Source organism: Fonsecaea monophora (genome assembly GCF_001642475.1).
Source record: "Fonsecaea monophora strain CBS 269.37 chromosome Unknown Scaff12, whole genome shotgun sequence".
Lineage (NCBI taxonomy): Eukaryota > Fungi > Ascomycota > Eurotiomycetes > Chaetothyriales > Herpotrichiellaceae > Fonsecaea > Fonsecaea monophora.
In genome coordinates, this window is record NW_019173943.1 from 258,626 (window position 1) to 276,024 (window position 17,399).

General features: G+C 53.1%; 7 protein-coding genes across 7 annotated transcripts; 4 read left to right on the forward strand and 3 right to left on the reverse strand.

The window, feature by feature from the left end:
• Window positions 1-490: 490 nt before the first annotated feature.
• Window positions 491-2,033, forward strand: AYO21_02680 (hypothetical protein; the record flags this gene model as incomplete). The annotated part of the gene is made up of 2 exons (XM_022652657.1): window positions 491-1,550; window positions 1,612-2,033. 2 exons carry the CDS (start codon window positions 491-493, stop codon window positions 2,031-2,033), a joined length of 1,482 nt encoding a protein of 493 aa, XP_022515013.1.
• A 575-nt stretch (window positions 2,034-2,608) lies between these two features.
• Window positions 2,609-3,556, reverse strand: AYO21_02681 (hypothetical protein; the record flags this gene model as incomplete). The annotated part of the gene is made up of 1 exon (XM_022652658.1): window positions 2,609-3,556. The coding sequence occupies one exon, from the start codon at window positions 3,554-3,556 to the stop codon at window positions 2,609-2,611; it is 948 nt and encodes a 315-aa protein (XP_022515014.1).
• A 517-nt stretch (window positions 3,557-4,073) lies between these two features.
• Window positions 4,074-6,397, reverse strand: AYO21_02682 (hypothetical protein; the record flags this gene model as incomplete). The annotated part of the gene is made up of 6 exons (XM_022652659.1): window positions 4,074-5,071; window positions 5,126-5,249; window positions 5,297-5,430; window positions 5,480-5,644; window positions 5,692-5,975; window positions 6,024-6,397. The coding sequence occupies 6 exons, from the start codon at window positions 6,395-6,397 to the stop codon at window positions 4,074-4,076; spliced, it is 2,079 nt and encodes a 692-aa protein (XP_022515015.1).
• A 632-nt stretch (window positions 6,398-7,029) lies between these two features.
• AYO21_02683 (hypothetical protein) lies at window positions 7,030-7,926 on the forward strand (the record flags this gene model as incomplete). The annotated part of the gene is made up of 1 exon (XM_022652660.1): window positions 7,030-7,926. One exon carries the CDS (start codon window positions 7,030-7,032, stop codon window positions 7,924-7,926), a length of 897 nt encoding a protein of 298 aa, XP_022515016.1.
• Window positions 7,927-8,649: 723 nt separating this feature from the next.
• AYO21_02684 (hypothetical protein) lies at window positions 8,650-9,861 on the reverse strand (the record flags this gene model as incomplete). The annotated part of the gene is made up of 1 exon (XM_022652661.1): window positions 8,650-9,861. The coding sequence occupies one exon, from the start codon at window positions 9,859-9,861 to the stop codon at window positions 8,650-8,652; it is 1,212 nt and encodes a 403-aa protein (XP_022515017.1).
• A 1,141-nt stretch (window positions 9,862-11,002) lies between these two features.
• Window positions 11,003-13,874, forward strand: AYO21_02685 (trehalose-phosphatase; the record flags this gene model as incomplete). Its single annotated transcript, XM_022652662.1, has 2 exons — window positions 11,003-13,772; window positions 13,825-13,874. The coding sequence occupies 2 exons, from the start codon at window positions 11,003-11,005 to the stop codon at window positions 13,872-13,874; spliced, it is 2,820 nt and encodes a 939-aa protein (XP_022515018.1).
• A 1,123-nt stretch (window positions 13,875-14,997) lies between these two features.
• On the forward strand, window positions 14,998-16,164 carry AYO21_02686 (hypothetical protein; the record flags this gene model as incomplete). Its single annotated transcript, XM_022652663.1, has 2 exons — window positions 14,998-15,041; window positions 15,108-16,164. 2 exons carry the CDS (start codon window positions 14,998-15,000, stop codon window positions 16,162-16,164), a joined length of 1,101 nt encoding a protein of 366 aa, XP_022515019.1.
• Between the last annotated feature and the right edge of the window lie 1,235 nt (window positions 16,165-17,399).

The following is a 17,399-nucleotide window of genomic DNA, read 5'->3' on the forward strand; positions in this document are numbered from 1 at the left end:
TAGTAACTCTCCCTGTATTTCCCCAAGACTAACGTAGCAACTAAACAGTGCTCATCTTCTAAGGCACTAATCCGACCCAGCAGCCGGCAATTTCGCGGGGAATTTACCGCAAATGGTGCCTTACCCGCCCCCGTCAACAACATCGCTGCGACTGCGAGACAGGGCGTCGCAGGCGGAGAGCGTCGTGTATGTGGCTCTGTAGCTACAACTCATGAGTCCTGGCGACAGTTCCGGGTAGACGACTCCGACAAGACATGTCGACAGATTTTTACATCCTTGGGGACACTGACGCTGACGTGGAAAATGGGATCGGTCTCGATAAAAGCTGTCCGGTGCCTCGGGGGATGCGAGATATTATCGCGGTTGAAGTGATTCATTGGTGCAGATCCACTGTACTCTACTCAACACTCGATACTCGATACTCGATTTGTTAGGGGTTGGATTTCAAAAGACAGCAAAGACGCCCCACTGAAACAGAGTCAAATTAACCATGACGTTGAAAACTCTTGCAGGGATCAAACGAAAAGACCTTCTACGAGACAAGGCCTTTATTGACGATGTCTGGGTCGACGCTCAGTCAGGCAAGACCTTTGACGTGGTCGACCCGGCGACGCTGGAGAAACTCGCCACGCTGCCCGAAATGGGCGCCGCGGACGTGAACAGGGCCGTGGAAGCGGCAGACCGGGCGTTTTCCACGTACAGGCAGACGACGGCACGCCAACTAGCCCGCTGGCTCCGGCGATGGAACGATCTCATCCTCGAAAACGCCGACGACTTGGCTCTCCTGACCACCGCGGAAAATGGCAAGACCTTGGCCGAGGCGGGTGCCGAGGTCGTCTACGGCGCCTCCTTCCTCGAGTGGTACGCCGGCGAGGCTGAGCGGACGCACGGCGAGACTATCCCTTCGGCGAATCTGGCGCAGAGAATCATCACCATCAAGCAGCCCATCGGCGTGGCGACGTGTCTCGTCCCGTGGAATTTGCCCATCGCAATGATCACCCGGAAGGTCGGGGCGGCTCTAGCCGCGGGGTGCACCACGGTATGGAAGCCTGCGGGCGAGACACCGCTTTCGTCACTTGCGTTGGCAATCTTAGCCAGAGAGGCTGGCTTTCCAGCCGGGAGCATCAACGTGATTACCACCCTACATCGCGTTGCCGAGGTGGGCGAAGCGCTCTGCACCAACAAGCTGGTGCGGAAGCTGAGCTTCACGGGAAGTACCCGGATCGGGAAGCTGCTGGCTCGACAGTGCAGCGAGAACCTGACGAAGCTCTCGCTCGAGTTGGGCGGCAACAGCCCCTTTCTCGTGTTTGACGACGCCGATGTCGCCAAGGCCGTCAAGGCTTGTCTCCTGGCCAAGTTCCGCAACGCGGGCCAGACCTGCGTGACGGCGAACAGGATCCTAGTCCAGGCTGGGATCTACGAGGCCTTTGTGTCGACTTTGATTGAAAAGGTCAAGGCGCTCAAGGTGGGCCATGGCATGGAGGAAGGTGTCGATATCGGTGCGTTGACACACGAGCGCGCCGTAGAAAAGGCAATGAGGCACATCAAGAGTAAGTCTGTCGTTGGAAGAAACTGATCCCATTCCTGTGCTGACACGAACGTCTCATCCAGGCGCAGTCGAACTCGGCGGCCAAATCGCTCTCGGTGGCGGGCCGCTCGAGTCCAAGAGCGGCTACTTCATCCAACCGACCGTCATCAAAAACATGTCTCACAGCTCCATCACCTGGAAGGAGGAGACGTTTGCACCCGTCCTTGGAGTGTTCAAATTCGAGACGGAAGAGGAGGGAATTGCCCTCGCTAACGACTGCGACGTCGGGTTGGGCAGTTTTATCTGCACCTCGAGCATTGCGCGGAGCTGGCGCGTGGCGGAGGCCCTCCAGGTGGGCATGGTGGGCGTCAACCTGGGATTGCTCAGCGCGGCGGAAAATCCTTTCGGTGGCGTCAAGGAGAGCGGGTACGGGAAGGAAGGTGGCCGTCAGGGCATCGACGAGTACATGCACCAGAAGTCGATCTTCATCGATGTCACCGAGTGAAAGAGACTTTTGAGCAGAGAGCAATCGGCGGTCTGAAGAGACTCGTCGGATGGACAAAGTGTCTTAGACTTGTCGCCTCGTTGGCGAGTTTTGAGGTGTATGTGGGTGATACCTCGGGAGTTTGCATGCAGGGTCCTACCGATCCTGGCACATGTTGTATAAGCAACGAAGAAAAAGAAATGGTCTCATAAATCCGGAAGAGAGAATCTGAGAAACCCATCTCATTCAGCGGCTGTGAGAGCAGGAACCATTTGGTTTGTGTTCCGACCAAATGCACGCTCTCTGGTGTCTCATGATCGTCAGATAAATCTACGCGTTTGGAGGGCCGTTGTACTTTCAACCACACTGTCGAGACGTATATAGGATATCGCCGCTACTTGCGAATCATCCCAGCGACTAGATTCTGTACTCACTCCGGTCTCGGGAGAATAGAGACTCGAAGTGAAACCGTGGGTTGCAATAGAAGATTCCTGGCAGTGTAGATCTTACCCAGGCTGTGAATGAATTGAGATTTCAGAGACCGATATAGTTCCTAGTGCTTTTCTCCTTCTTCTCTGAAACCGACCCCAACACTGTCATGACTCGATAAACTTCAAGAGCTCATCGACAAACCCCTTTGGATTCTCCTCTGCGAGATAATGTCCCGCCTCAGGCACGGTACCGATCTGGACGTCCTCGTAGAACTCGCGCGCCATCTCGACGGCCTCGTCGGCGTGAAAGCTCCTCTCGCCGGACAACATCATGTTCTTGACCTTGACCTTGCCGGACTCCTGCCGCCACTTGAGGTTGTCCGCCGCGTCGGCCTCGAAGGCGCGGTAGACCAGGAAGGCGCAGCGCAGCGAGTCCGGCGCCGCGTACTGCTGCGCGTAAAAGTCGACGACCTCGGGCGGGAAGACGGTCTGGTTCTGCATCTGCCGGTCGAAGAAGTACTTGACGTACAGCCGCTCCTTGCCCGAGACCAGCGCGACGGCCAGCTCCGTGTTGTGGCTGTGGAAATCAAAGTGCCACATCTTGCGCGTGTGCTTGTACATGTCGTAGAACTTGGAGCCCGGGAGCAGGTTCTCGCCCCAGATCACGCTGGCCACGCTTTCGGGGAACTGGCATACATACGGGTGCGTGACGATGCCGCCGATGTCGTACCCGACGAGGTGGATCTTCTCTTTCACGCCGATATGCTCCGTGACCAGCTGATAGAGGTCTTTCGCCAGAGACCGCGCGGTGAACGGGTCTTGTTGGTTGATGTTCCCGATGGGCTTGCTGCTGAAGCCGTGGCCGAGGAGATCAGGCGCGATGACATGATAGCCCGCTTCGGCGAGAGGCGCCATGACGTGCCGGAATTGGTACGACGTCTGGGGAAACCCGTGCACCAGGAGAATCGTGCCCTTGGTCTTCTTCTGCCGGTCCGAAGGGAATGACTCGACATAGTACAGCCGGATCTCGGGGTCGACGTGGTGGAGGTACGCCGCGCGGCCGAAGACCTTGACGTTTTCAGAGTGAGACAGGATTTGGGCGGTGCTGGTCATTATGGCGCTGCTTCAGTTAGGACGTGTTGGAATGATGAATACAAGTCACGAACTAGCCACGGTTTATCCGAGAATCCACAGGCCGTCTTTGCGAGGTATGAACAGTCTGCAAAGTTCACAATTGTATCTACAGGCGTAGACAGTTATATAAACATCTGCCGAGCCCATGCGGGGAGGTCGCAGTCTGTAGTAAGATCCGCGCTCAGAAGCGTCAGGGCATCGACAGTTGTCAATCAGGAACTGCTCGGGCGTCGGACATGAATTCGGGACATCTTCGGAAGATCTCTGATGGAAATGTCGAGTACCTCGATGTTGCGTTGTCTCTGGTAATACTTATAAGGCAGGTGCAGGACACGACATGGGAATGAACTACCCGGTCGGGGAAAAGACCGCATATCACGACTATGCCCAACGCTGACTTCCAGACGCAGGACCACTGTCGTTTCCGTGGACTAAGCATCACGGCAATATCACTTTCTATTCATTCCCTCTCAGAGAATATGCGCCGATAACCCTTCTAGAAAGGTCCACTGCGATCCCCACAGGCTCTACCCAATGTTGCACTCCCGCTGCGAATATAGCAGACCTTCTGCCTCGCGCATGCTTCGGTAGAGCAGCTCTCCGTCACCACGCTACTCTTAGTTTCGAGTAGGTTATACAACTCCACGAGAGTCTGATTGGTCAACATGCTTTTCGTGACGCCGTCCCAGAATGTGGCGTTCAACGGAGCGCTTGTTGGCCAACTTCCAGAGGAGCTGTTATGAGCAGCTGCCACTGAATACGTGGCCCGGGCATCATATTCAAATCCCCATTCGGGTGTGGTCCAGCTGTTCGCTTCACTGACATTGGCAAAATAAGTTTGAATGCCCGTAATGGAGAATGTGGATGCATCGACTTGATAGAGCTGATAGCCGGCGTTGTTCCCGGTCAGGGGTGTAATGGATGGGCCAATGTACCCAACAGTCAGTGGCTTAGAGTAGTCAACCATCGTAGTATTCCGATATGTCTTGCCGTCCACGGTATATGTGCTGTTCGGGAGGAAGTCATAAAAGATCTGGATTTGGTCCTCATGGGTATGGCCGAAGAAGACGCCCGCAATCGTGGTCGGGGAAAAGCGCACGACAATGGTATAGAAGAGTGCCGAAGGGTTAAGGACGGCGTTGTCCCCATCATACCCTGAAGGGACATGCCCAATGATCCATGCCCGCTGGCCTCGGGCTTCGCACGCAGCAAGCTCAGCTGCCAGCCACGTCAAGACGCCAGATGTGTCGGGATTCGTAACATTCCAATAGTTGAAGATGTTATCAACATACCAGAAATCAGTGTTGATGGATATGATGCGAAGACCTTGAGCAGTGGTGTGTGCATATGCGCCATAGTGTGTCGAGGCATACTGTTGCTCTGTGCCGTTGAGCCAGCCAGCATTGCCCCAGAGGGAAGAGAGGAGCTCATAATTCCACCCGAATGCATTAGCGGCAGCGGCAGTTGAGCCTGCAGGGTCGAGACTATTTTGCGCTGTCCTGGATGTTAGTCATCCTGTCACAGAGTGCGGGTGTGCGATTGCCTGACTGTTCCATGCTTCTGGGATAGAATCGTGATTTCCTAGCGTGGCATAAACAGGAATGTTGCCCAGCTGAGCCTTGAAGGTTTGGTAGGTGACTGTTTCTTCATACTCGGCATATTCGCGAGATATCTGCATATCTCAGCTCTATACCCTCTACACACTATCACTAGTCTCACCTGGTCATCGTTATCGTGTGATAGAATGTCACCGGTAAAGATTGTGAAGGAGACACTGCTCAAATTGAAGAACTGATGCATGCTGGTAAACGAGCTCAATGCCAGGTCAGGAGGCGCATCGCAGTAAAGGTAGCCTTAAAGAAATCAGCGAGAATCTAGTGGCATCAGGACCATCAGCAGTACCGAAACGTGAGGCTGGGACACTGGCGTTTGCAGAGGTTGTCGAAAGATCATCGTTCGTGGCATACGGACGGCAGCAGAGGTACTGAGAACAATTTGCCTCGCTGCCAATATCGTAACGTGGATCTAAATGCCAGTCCGAAGTATGGAGGACATTGATGGATTTTCCTGCATGCAGTTTAGGCGGCGAGCCCGTTCAGTATTTCGACTCTTACCTGATGGTGGTGGCACTTTCGTTGCATTAACCGGCTTCGGGCTGAAGTACAGACTCTCGTCAATGCCAACCGTAGAGGGTTGTGGGCATACGCCCCAATTGAAATAGCAATAGTAGGTCATATCTCCAGTTACAATGCTCATCTTCGAAAAGAGCTGGGCGTAATATGCTCCTGTAGCACCACCGCCAGACGAGTAGGGGATAGACGTGTTTTGGACGCTGCCATACTCTGCTGCGCAAGTATCGGCAAAAATAGCGTTCTGCACTGTTGGGACTGCCTCGCATCTGTAGTAGCTTAGCACTAATCACGCTGCCTGAATGCTTGCCACCGACATTCGGATCAGGATATTAACAAAGTTGTCGACCGGCAATGTGATCGCCGCTAAATGCATCAGCTCAGCACCCGCGACACACTGCGAACAGTTGTTCGAGAAGGTCGTTGTGTTGGCAATCGCAAACAGCTCGACGAAGAACATGTCTTCTAAGCTGGAACTGCTATTGACAGGTGTGATTGCTGGCGGAATAGGCGAGACAAGCTCGTACGAGGGAACTGGTCCTGAGCCATTGTAATAAAGCACAGGTCCATTTCCATTGGGGATTAGATTTGTATCGGTTGTGTTCAAGGCCTGAGCGGTCGAGTTGATCGTAGCATGAGTGAGGGAAGCAAAGCCCAGGAAGAGTACACCGCAGGCACAGCTTAACATCATGATTGCTACAAGGCTGGAGGAATCGAGGATGTTGTCTGAGAAGAGTGACTGGCTGGGGTGAAGGAAGTCTAGATACCTACGGGAAGCTTCGCTTATCATCTTCAAGCTACTCTGTGGCGACGGAAAGCTTCTCTGCGAGCGCAATGATAGCCTCGCATGGCCGCGCAGCTACAGTATCTGCATTGAAATATCGAAACACCAATAATAAGACCCGGGTTGAGCACGGGATGGATCAACTAAGTGGTGTAGGGTGAGAAGGGAGCGGAATGCTTAGCGAGCTTGTCGAAGCTTAACTTGATCATCATTAGGTTGGACATCGTAGGGCGTGACGAGAGGTCCAATACGGTCGCCGGCAAAAGTGTGCAAGGATGGAAGAAGGGCGGTGATGCATTGGAACAAGGAATGACGCTGCCGAATCTGGCGGATCAAATGAAATGTTTGCACGTGATTAAGGTGCTTGGATAAACATGTGATCTCGGCAGAGTTTCCCTGCAAACGCGCATCTCGGCCCTAAAGAATTCGAACTCGAGTCAATGCGTGCATGCAAACGCCAAATTTGCGGATTCTTTAGCACCTAGCCTGTTGCACAATACCACCATTGAAAGGCGCTGTCCTCATCAGACCAGAACATAATGGACACACTTTCAAGCTCAATATGTCGAGCTTGCCGGCAGCGTTTGATCAAGCCTGCGCCTAACCGAGCTTTCAGCTCATCCTCTCCTCGCGCATATATCCCACCCGAGTCTCCTGCCTTTGTCGATGTCCCAGAGCCGCTTCAAACAATCCGAGACTCTCAAGCTCGACCGAAGGGTATTCTTCCTGTGCCTCGCGAGCTCTTTCCCTCTCGGCGGCCCGACAAACCCGGCCAGCAATACCTGGACAATGTTACGCCTGATCCACTTCCCAAGAACATCCCCCCTCCAGATCATCTGACAGAGACGGGGAAGTACAAACGGCGCATGGCCGAACTGAGAAAGACTCATCTACGCTCGGCGCTGAAAGAACTACACACCCGGAAAACGTCGATCGACACGACCATTGCTGCTCGCAGTGCTGCCAAACAGCGCGAACGTACTCGACTTTTGTCACAGGCCGAACGAGAAGACGTCCGCCTCACCAACGTTTCTGTGCCCAGCGCAATGCGTCCGCAAAAGATTCACGAACTGTCGATCGAAGAAGAGCTCGCCAACTACAACGCCCGCAAAGCCGCACATGAAGCTCGCCTCGCGGCAAAGCACGAAGATCGTCTCGACAAACTCCACACACTGTACATGAACTCACGAACGTTCATCACCGATAGGGAACAGCTCAGCGCAGCGATTGAAAAGGCATTCACTACCACGGGAAGCATCTGGAGAAAGGACGGAAGGCCAGATACAGTGGAAGAGATGATCAAGCGCGGAAGGGACAGGACTGCAGACCAGGGACGAGGTGGCATGATGTTGTTCAGCGATGTCAATGAACGTGCTCTCAAGGATCAAGAGAGGATGAAGAAGATTGCAGAGAAATTGAGCGGTGGAAAGCTGTGAGTGGAGTGAGATTCATTTGCGCATACTTGTGGGAGGAATATCGCGATGGAGTCCATTCGCGGAATAGCGTGCGTGAGCGCCTTGAGGGAATTGGCATTGAGGTGGACAGTCAACAGAGGCCCTTCATGGAAATGTATAACTATGTAAAACTTGAGATCAAAGGAGAATGCTGGCTCTGGGTTCAAGTGTATACAACCCCGTCGCGCTAGATCTTGTCGAACAATATTCGATCGTTGCCAATGTGCCTCACAATGTAAGCGCAATACCAAGTCATCTCAACAGACGGCTCTTCAAACCGCAAACATGCATCCTTTACCAACACTCTTCCAACATCGAGCGCCAGAGCCTCGACTTCCGATAGGCTTCTCGTCTCCTTTTGACTCTCGGCGTGCTTCCATTTTCCTTCCATGTTGTTCTTCAGATGGAGACCTCGTTCAAAAGGTCGAGGTCTCGTGTGCAGGTCCCAACCGGCTGCCATTGACCTGCGGTGCTGCGTTGCCATTTAAGAAGATGGTTGTCTTTAAGCAAACCTCCGACATGTGACATGTACTATGTCCACCGCGTTTGTCGTCGTTCTTGTGACTCAGTCCTTCAGTCGGTCCTTGTGACCGCTCTGGGCATCGAAGTCGATAGAGGAGAATATGGCAATGTTCGTGTGCGGCTTGCAACCAGGCATCGTGTCGTATCTTTGCCGCGAATAGGATGGTATTGTTGCACAAACGTTCAAGTCAATGCACGCACGCCGAGCCCAACACTACGAGTCTCAAACAACTCGATCAACCCGGCACCGAGACACTCCTCGAGGATCCAGTCAAAGTTGAGGCCGTAGAGGTCTTTCCACTTCTTGGTCTTGGATGGCATCACTTCGGAGAATTCTCCCCTGATTTGTTTAGCAGTCGATACTCTACTTTGCGAGTCAACCGCGCCATCCCACCGCTCACGTAGGAGATACAGCGGGGCTTCCTTGTATTTTGACCTGCCCAGGAGTTGGAGAAGATGCGTCCGGCCCGTCTGCAACAGTCTCAGATACGGGCCAATGTTTGGCACGGACAAAGTCAAATCTCCTTCTTGTGAGGCTTGTGTGTGATGAAAAGAAGATTTCGATCGTCGCGCAGCGCCAACGCCCCCGAGGTTTTCAAAGGCAGCATCTCCGCCGACAGCGGCAGAAGACCCTGACGCGGCACGAGAAACTTTAGGCATGGAGACTAGAGATGAACCAGCCAACGAAAGATTTCGAGTGCCTGCCAATGACGAGGATACAAGGAAGCCAGTTCGGGTCAGTGTAGCCACATGGGATGCAGGTAGCTCTTGAGGCGGTATAGACGCGGCTCGCGGATAACGACGAAGCACATCGCAGAAGTCTGTACGGACGTCTGGTGCGACATCGCTCCGCTCCAGCAAGGCTTGGAGATCTCGCATGGTGATCAGCACCTCGCTTAAGCCGCTGATATCGTTTCCTCGCCCCGTGACTTTTATTTTGCGAAGCTTACCGGCGGTTTGCAAGGCCGCGATCTCCCTTTCAGTCTTGGATGAAGCAGCAACAAGAGCATGTACATGAGCCAGAGAGACGATGGCAGGCATGTTCCGCTGGAAGTTGAGTACTGCAGCAATACGGACACTGTTCATTCCCGCCCGTTCTGGAAGTGTTGCAAACATGGACGTGCGAGCATATTGCACCGCAGTCAACACATCCTTGGCTTGCTCGACGGAGACAGTGGATAAGACTTTGCCGCTAGAAATCAACCTATCCTCTTCTTCCTCGTCGCTATCATTCAGCTCATCGTCGATGGCATCAATAATTGGCCTTGCTTTGCGACTGGGCGGTTTGGTACGTGGAAGGTTCGCGAACGACACAGACGAAGAGCGCGAAGAGGCGGGTCTCTTGGCCGGCTTTTTCACCCGCGATGAGTGGGCCGCTGTGACATACAACGGCATGACGCAGGAGGAGAAAGAGGTAGGACGAGTGGTAGAGGGATGATAGAAGGAAATCAAATAGCGCCAAGCGCATCTTCACCTCGCAAGGTAGGATGAGCACATGCTTCCCGTTTCGCTCAGGTAGCAGAATTGGGGGAGCACAAGGCAACAGCTTTTGGTGTAACGGAATGCAGTGTGTGGTCTGAGGATTTTTCAAAACAGAGTTCCTAGAGCGCAGCAAAGAGGGGGCCGAGAGAGGGGTGGTTGGAAGAAAGTTTGACAACCTTGGCTGAGTGGGTTGGGCGTAGCGGATCAGATGCCGGGCCAGTCGAAGGGTGAGAGTAGGGCTGCGCTTGGCTGCAATGGGCAGTGGGACACCCAGTTCCGGGCGGCAGCACCAGTACTTTGGGTACTTTGGGCACCTTAGACCACTTAGGCCTTGGGATGGGGGACGGGTGCCTCCGAGGTTCAGGCGCAATGGGCCCATAGGCTGTTAACTTGGCCATGGCTGGTGTGCCAGTCTCCACCACGTGCGTCATGCTGCCCCCCAATGCATGTTTCCGGCCCAAACAAGCTCAGATTCGAGTTTCCATCTCTCACCATCAGTCTGTATTTGCTCGTTTGTCCTTCGCTTTGCCGTAAGATATCTCTCTTTACTGTTGTCCGGCTGATTGCGAGATGTTGGAACCCATGGGATCCAGTACTCTGCACACCTGCTTCCGACGAATGGATCCTGTATCACCGCGTCGTCTGTGATTCAACAATTCCATTGACTGGAAGAATCTCGCCCTTGCCCGACCTCAACTTTTTTGTTCCACCCACCCCATCAGCAATACCACCACGTTCTCTTTTAATATTCATACTTCCTCTCCTCCACTGCTTGTCTACGCACACACATACTCTCTCTCGACCATTCGTGAGACTTGGGACTGGCTCGAAAGTCCACCTCACTCGCCCATCGTAGTTTGACGCGGGGTGAACCTCGACCGCAGCCACTCACACCACCAACTTCGTTCATCGTACCTTCTCTGCCTACCAACAGACAACATTGATCAATCATTACGCTGATTCTGCGCCATCTTCCAAACAACAACACACATTCTGTCGACATTCTCTCCCTATTCACAGTGTTAGCTCCGAACGCCACGATATACTATTCAAAATGACCATCTTCGTTGCTACCCTCTTTCTACCCTATACTATCAACTTCGACATTCCATCATGTACCTCGCGGCCCGAGTCTCCTGAACTTCCGAGGCAGCAAATAGCCCTTACTCAGAACACTCCGAGTGACACTCAGACTGTGAGCCTCTTCACACCTGGCGCAGTCAGTGGCTCTCCTCCGCTGTCGCAGCTCTCCCAGAGTTCCGGCCCAATTCCTCCCACTCCAGGCGCTACTACCGACCACGAGAAGATCTTCCGACCTCATACTGAGCGAAAAATAAGCTTGACTCTCCCCAATGTCAAAAAAGAGGCTCCGGTTCCTGTGCGCGCCATCTCTCGACATGACCTCCATTCTCCTGGTTGGGGTAAGACCTTCACCTGGAACCAACCTCCTTCACGCGCCAAGTCGCCTCCTCCAAGTTCAATCTTGAAGCATGCAGTGGTCAGCGCCAGGGATGTTAAGGAAGTCAAAGAGAAGGCTATTTCGCTAGCTCACAATGCCACCCACCGAGGACGTCGCCAGAGAACGAGGACTGTTAGCCACGAACGGCACTTTTCACATGACAGCTACACTGTCGAGAAGGCGATCATCGGCAACGGAGGCCTATACAATGCCATTGATGCTGCTGTCGATGCTGGGATTTGCGAGGAAAAGACCTGGGTCGGGACACTTGGCTGCCCAGTCGATGCCCTGGACGAGCATCTGAAAGAGAACATTGCCGAGAAATTGGAAAATGACTACGATTGTTTGGCTGTTTATACCAGTGACAGTGATCTTAATGGTCATTACGAGCACTACTGCAAGACCATCCTCTGGCCTGTGGTCCACTATCAGATTCCAGACCACCCTAAGAGCAAGGCATACGAGGATCATTCTTGGGTATTCTACGCCAAGGTCAACGAGGCTTTCGCCGACCGGATCGCAAAAAACTGGAAAAAAGGCGATGTCATCTGGATTCACGACTACCATCTGCTACTTCTGCCTAACTTGCTACGTCAGCGGCTCCCTGAAGCTCAAATCGGCTTCTTCCTGCACACTGCGTTCCCTTCGTCGGAAATCTTCCGATGCCTCGCTGTTCGTACAAACCTCCTCCAAGGAATGTTGGGTGCCAACATGATTGGGTTCCAGAACGATGAATATGGACATCACTTCCTCCAGACCTGCAGTCGTCTCCTCAATGTGGAGGCGACCAAGCACGGAGTCATTCTGGAGGACGGGAGATTTGTCCATGTCAATACGTGCCCTATTGGTATCGACCCAAAAGCGATCGATCTGCAACGACAAGCGAAAGAAGTCAAGGAATGGGTACACACAATCACCGACAAATACCGAGGCAAGCGAATCATTGTTGCACGAGACAAATTGGACAGTATTCGTGGAGTTCGTCAAAAGATTCTGGCTTACGAGCTATTCCTCAACAAATACCCCGAATATCGGGATAAAGTCGTGCTCATCCAAATTGCAACCTCGTCTGCTGAGGACCCAGAGCTGAGTGCTACCGTGGCTGATATTGTCACTCGGGTTAATTCGACCCATTCGACTCTGGCACATCAACCGCTGGTGTTTTTGAAGCAAGACATTGACTTCTCCCAATACATGGCCTTGCTCACCGTTGCTGAATGTTTAATGATTACCAGCTTGCGCGAAGGCATGAACTTGACGAGCCACGAGTGGATACTCTGCCAGGACGGCAAGATTTCCCAGAACAAGTACGGTCCTCTGATTCTTAGTGAGTTCACTGGTTCTGCTACAGTCTTTGGGCACAATGCCCTTTTGGTCAACCCTTGGCACTACAGTCACTGTGCCGATGCTATCAAACAAGCCCTGGACATGTCCCCCGAGGAGCGCGAGAACCGCTGGAAGGCTCTGTACGATATTGTCGTACATCAGAACGCTGTTGGATGGTTTGAGCACTACGTCAAGGGGTTGGAACACGCATGGAAGGAACACACAGTCCGTGACTCGACGGCAGTTCCCCGACTGTCTTTGCCCAGTGTCAAATCCAAGTATTTGAAAGCCAAAAAGCGATTGATAATTCTCGACTACGAGGGGACGTTGGCATCCTGGGGCTCACCCACCGATATCATCTTGACCACTCCCAAGAGGTCGGTCGACGTATTGAACGATCTCATTGAAGACAAGAAGAATATTGTGTACGTCATGAGCTCGAGGATGCCTGAAGAGATGGAGCGGCTCTTTAGTCCCGTTAGTGGCATTGGGATGATTGCGGAGAACGGTGCTTTTGTGCTGGACCCAGGAACTGATGAGTGGCAGGAGTTGACCAACCTCGAGCATGTTCGAAACTGGAAGAAAGGGGTGAGGAGTATTCTGCAATACTATGTCGACAGAATTGAGGGCAGCCGGGTTGAAGAGCGCCATGCGTCACTGATCTTCGACTACTCGGACGCAGAAGATAGACAAGGGGCCTTCAAACAGGCCGGCGAGTGCGCCAATCATATAAATGATGCTTGTCGTGGACAGAATGTCAATGCGATCCCGATTGAGGATGGACTCAACATTTCGGAGATGGATGTCAACAAAGGAGCAGCCGCCCAGCTGATTGGTGAGAACTTGGAAAAGCAGGGTCAGGGGAAGGACGTGCCATTTCCAGACTTCCTCATGGTAATTGGGGATTCGAGGGAGGACGAGTATGTCTTCAACTGGGCTCACCGCTTGGAAAAGGCTGGAAAGATACGAGACGTTGTCACCGTGACGCTTGGTGCAAGAAGTACTGAAGCATCAGCTACATTGACTCAAGGTGTTACTGGTAAGTTGGACCTTTACAGTCAACCCTACACGGTCACTAACATACTATCTAGGTGTATTGTCAATTCTGGAGAAACTCGCATGGTCTCAGCAGAAAGCGTGAAGTTTGGTGCTCCGATTAGACTGGATGTTGTTCGTGGTTAATGAGGCTCATTGCACGGAAGGTTGGACAAAAGTATGCAGGGTTTGCACGATGGGAACACGAGCTTATGATATGCTTAGAGCGGGTTAGCGACCCCCATAGATACCCTGTATTAGGAAGGTCAGGCAATAGAAAGACATTCGTCCTAGCGGTAGAGCGAACTCCGGACGGTGGAAATAGTGATATTCTGCGATTCCAAGGAGAAGTACCTAGGAAGCATTCAGTCGGTGCTGCCACTCCTGTGTGGGGTTTTGTGACTTGATCATCCGTAACAGAATTCGAGGTTTGTAAGCTATGGTTCTGTGCATCCGATACGGTCTCGAGCGAGTCGATAGATGGGTAAAGATAGAATGGTCCACCTCGTCCACTTGATCCAGTTCTGATCCAAACAAATTATGACATCAGCCTGGCTGCCGGACTGGGATTAGCGCTGTCTCAGCCTCGCGAGGTTGTGTCGGCTGCACATCGATGGATTTGTCATCCCCCATATTTCTCCCACTCCCTGCCATTCACTTGATCAATATTACAAGTCTGCAAAATACGGCAATCCTGAGCTTTCGAGACAAGTTCGACGCGGGATTGCAACGCCGGTGCCAGTCGATATGCTGATTAATATCATCTCATCACCCGGAGGATTCAAACTTTGACAGCCTGAAGGTCTGAGATCAAGGGCAAAGGGCGTGCGGTGTTTTCTCATTTTGAACGTCGAAACCCCCGCAAGTGTGCAGGTGTAGTTACATCCCTCGCAGCTCTCTTTCTTTCTTGTTGCTTGTTATCATTCTGGGGATGGGCCTTTATCCCATAGACACATTTGGCTTACCAAGTCAATTGACCAGTTTGTTGTGACGCCAGTAACTTTTGCTATAGCCACGAAACGGTACAGAGAGGGTTCAACTCCGTCGCTTTGAGGTCCTATGTATATAAGAGATCGCCAGACTCTCCGTGGTACGGTCTGTGTCGAACAACATCCTCATTTAGAACAGACGATATAAAGTGATTGCAATTCGCACCTACTAAGCTTTTCCTCCCGTGTCAATTAAGGAGAGAGAGAGAGACCGTCTAACTGCACGAGATTGAACTTGATATGGCTCCCACCAAATTAGGCTTCATTGGCTTGTCCGCTGATGGGTAAGTTGTCCCATAAAACAACAAGACGCTGTGTTGGAAACTGAGCGAGATGTTTCCGTCCTGCAGACAATGGGCCGCCAATTCACATCTGCCGCATATCCAGAAGAGACCAGACCTGTTCCGGATCACGGCGCTGCAGAATAGCAGCAAGGCATCGGCGGAGAAAGCCGTGCAAAAGTACAAGCTGGGCGGAGATGTCGCATGCTACGACGACCCGGAATCTCTGGCCCGCGATCCCAATGTCGACATGGTGGTCGTGTCAGTCAAGGTGCCCGAGCATTATCGACTCATCAGGCCGGCGTTGGATGCGAAGAAGGATCTCTTTGTCGAGTGGCCGCTCGCGGCGAATGTGAAAGAGGCAGAAGAGCTCACGGCCCTGGCGGCGACCCAGAAGGTCAAGAATGTAGTCGGTCTGCAGGCACGCCAGAACCCGAGCATCCGCAAGGCCAAGGAGGTGGTTGCCAGCGGCGAGCTGGGCGAGATCCTCGGCACCACCATGCTAGGCTCAGGCATGGTCCTGGGCGCAACCGAGGCCCCCGTGTACGAGTACATGGCGAAGATTGAGCACGGGGCTAATCTGATCACCATCCCTGCCGGACACGCCATGGACGCCCTCTGCTACGTCTTGGGAGAGATGACGGAACTGCAGGCCAAGTTGGCGACGCGGCGCCCGACCATGGACATTGTCGATGCCTCGGGACAGGTCCTCCGTACCGTCAACAAGACCGCGCACGACTGGATGTCGGTGACGGGGACACTCGAGCGCGGAGGGGGCGTCGCCACGATGGTCTATCAAGGCGGCCTCTCGGACACGGGCAAAGACTTTTACTGGGAAATCAACGGCACCAAGGGGACACTGGTACTCGAGGGCCCGAACGGCCACATCCAAATGTTCCATCCGACGATCAAGTTCGTCCCAGCGGGTGCCGGGCGCGCACAGCTGAAAGAGATTCCCGTCGAACCGGCCAGTGACTTTGCCTATAATGTGGGAAAGGTCTGGGATGCGGCCATGGGCGAGGGAGACGGCGGCGTCGTGACCTTCAAGGACGCATTGCTCAGGCATAAGATGATTGACGCGATCTACCGCAGCAACGAGAAGGGGACTCGGGAGTCGTACCTTTGAATGTCGAGATCCAACAACCGGTTTTGGCTCAGGGGGATCAGGACATCGGAGGATGATAGCGCGTGTAGGGGTTTGAACCATTGGTTTTCCTTGGCCAGTGTCTCATTCTCTAGAAAATGAATGCACATGTCGTCGTAGATGACCCTAATTATTCAGCTCCTGCGCCTTATTTCTCCGTGACAGGCCAGGAAATGAGGCTGATCGACGACGGGAGGTCCACTTTCCCTTTGTCACGAGTATGAGGACACCCAGACAGACAGGTATTCGGGATAGAACCTCCGTATCCGCCCGTCTCCATTGCCCACTTACCTACCTACCTGTAGTCGCTCACCGCGCAGGTTCCAACGGCCAGGGTCGCAGGCACATATATTTGCGCGACTCAGCCCCCACTTTCAGGCGGTGGGAATCATTCCCTCCAATAAATACCCGAGGACTCGGTAGATACGAGTACGCTCGAGTTCTCGACTGCCACGTGGTGGCATCAGCCCTACAGACCTGACCTGACCTGACCTGACCTGACCTTATCTGCATGGATCCCTGGTCCTGGTCCTAGGCGCTGGCCCGTTCTGGACATCTGCGCCCTGAACTGCGCCCGCCTAGGGCGCGCCCCTTGTAAGCGCTTGTGCCGGATTTGGGAAACCCCGTTGATGAACTTTGTCTTGGGCAGGTGGTTCTTCGGTCCGTCCTGATTGGAAAAGTATCTCCTCCACGGTTACACTACAATCCATGAGACCCTTTCCATCTCTTTTTGGTCTTGGGACGCCGTATCCAGATTTCGCTTTCTGCAAGTGTGTGTATGTATGTGTGCATGTATGTCGTCAGCTTTGGCATCGCATCACGGGTGACAAAAGGTCCCTTGGTTTTTGGTCATTGGGCTTCCAAGTCCGCACCGTCTCATGTACCTCATATTCAGGTGCTCGGCTGATTTGCTGTTCTTGGTGACATGGATGCTCATTCGTGACCCTGTCGCTATCAAGAATGTTACCACTGGCTGGATGCGCATCGAGCTGAGGCACTGCCACTGACTGTCACGCCCAGCCCATGAGAAGACCGTGCTTGGGAGATCCCGGGGAGAAGTGAACATGTATAAGATGTTTCAAGATCCGCGTTTGTCGTCTCGTGTCTTTCAATCACTACCCAATATACACACAGGTCTATCATCACACCTCGGAACACCCGAACATCTCACAGCAAGCCTTAGCCATCAACGAGTACATTACCCGAGACAACCCAGG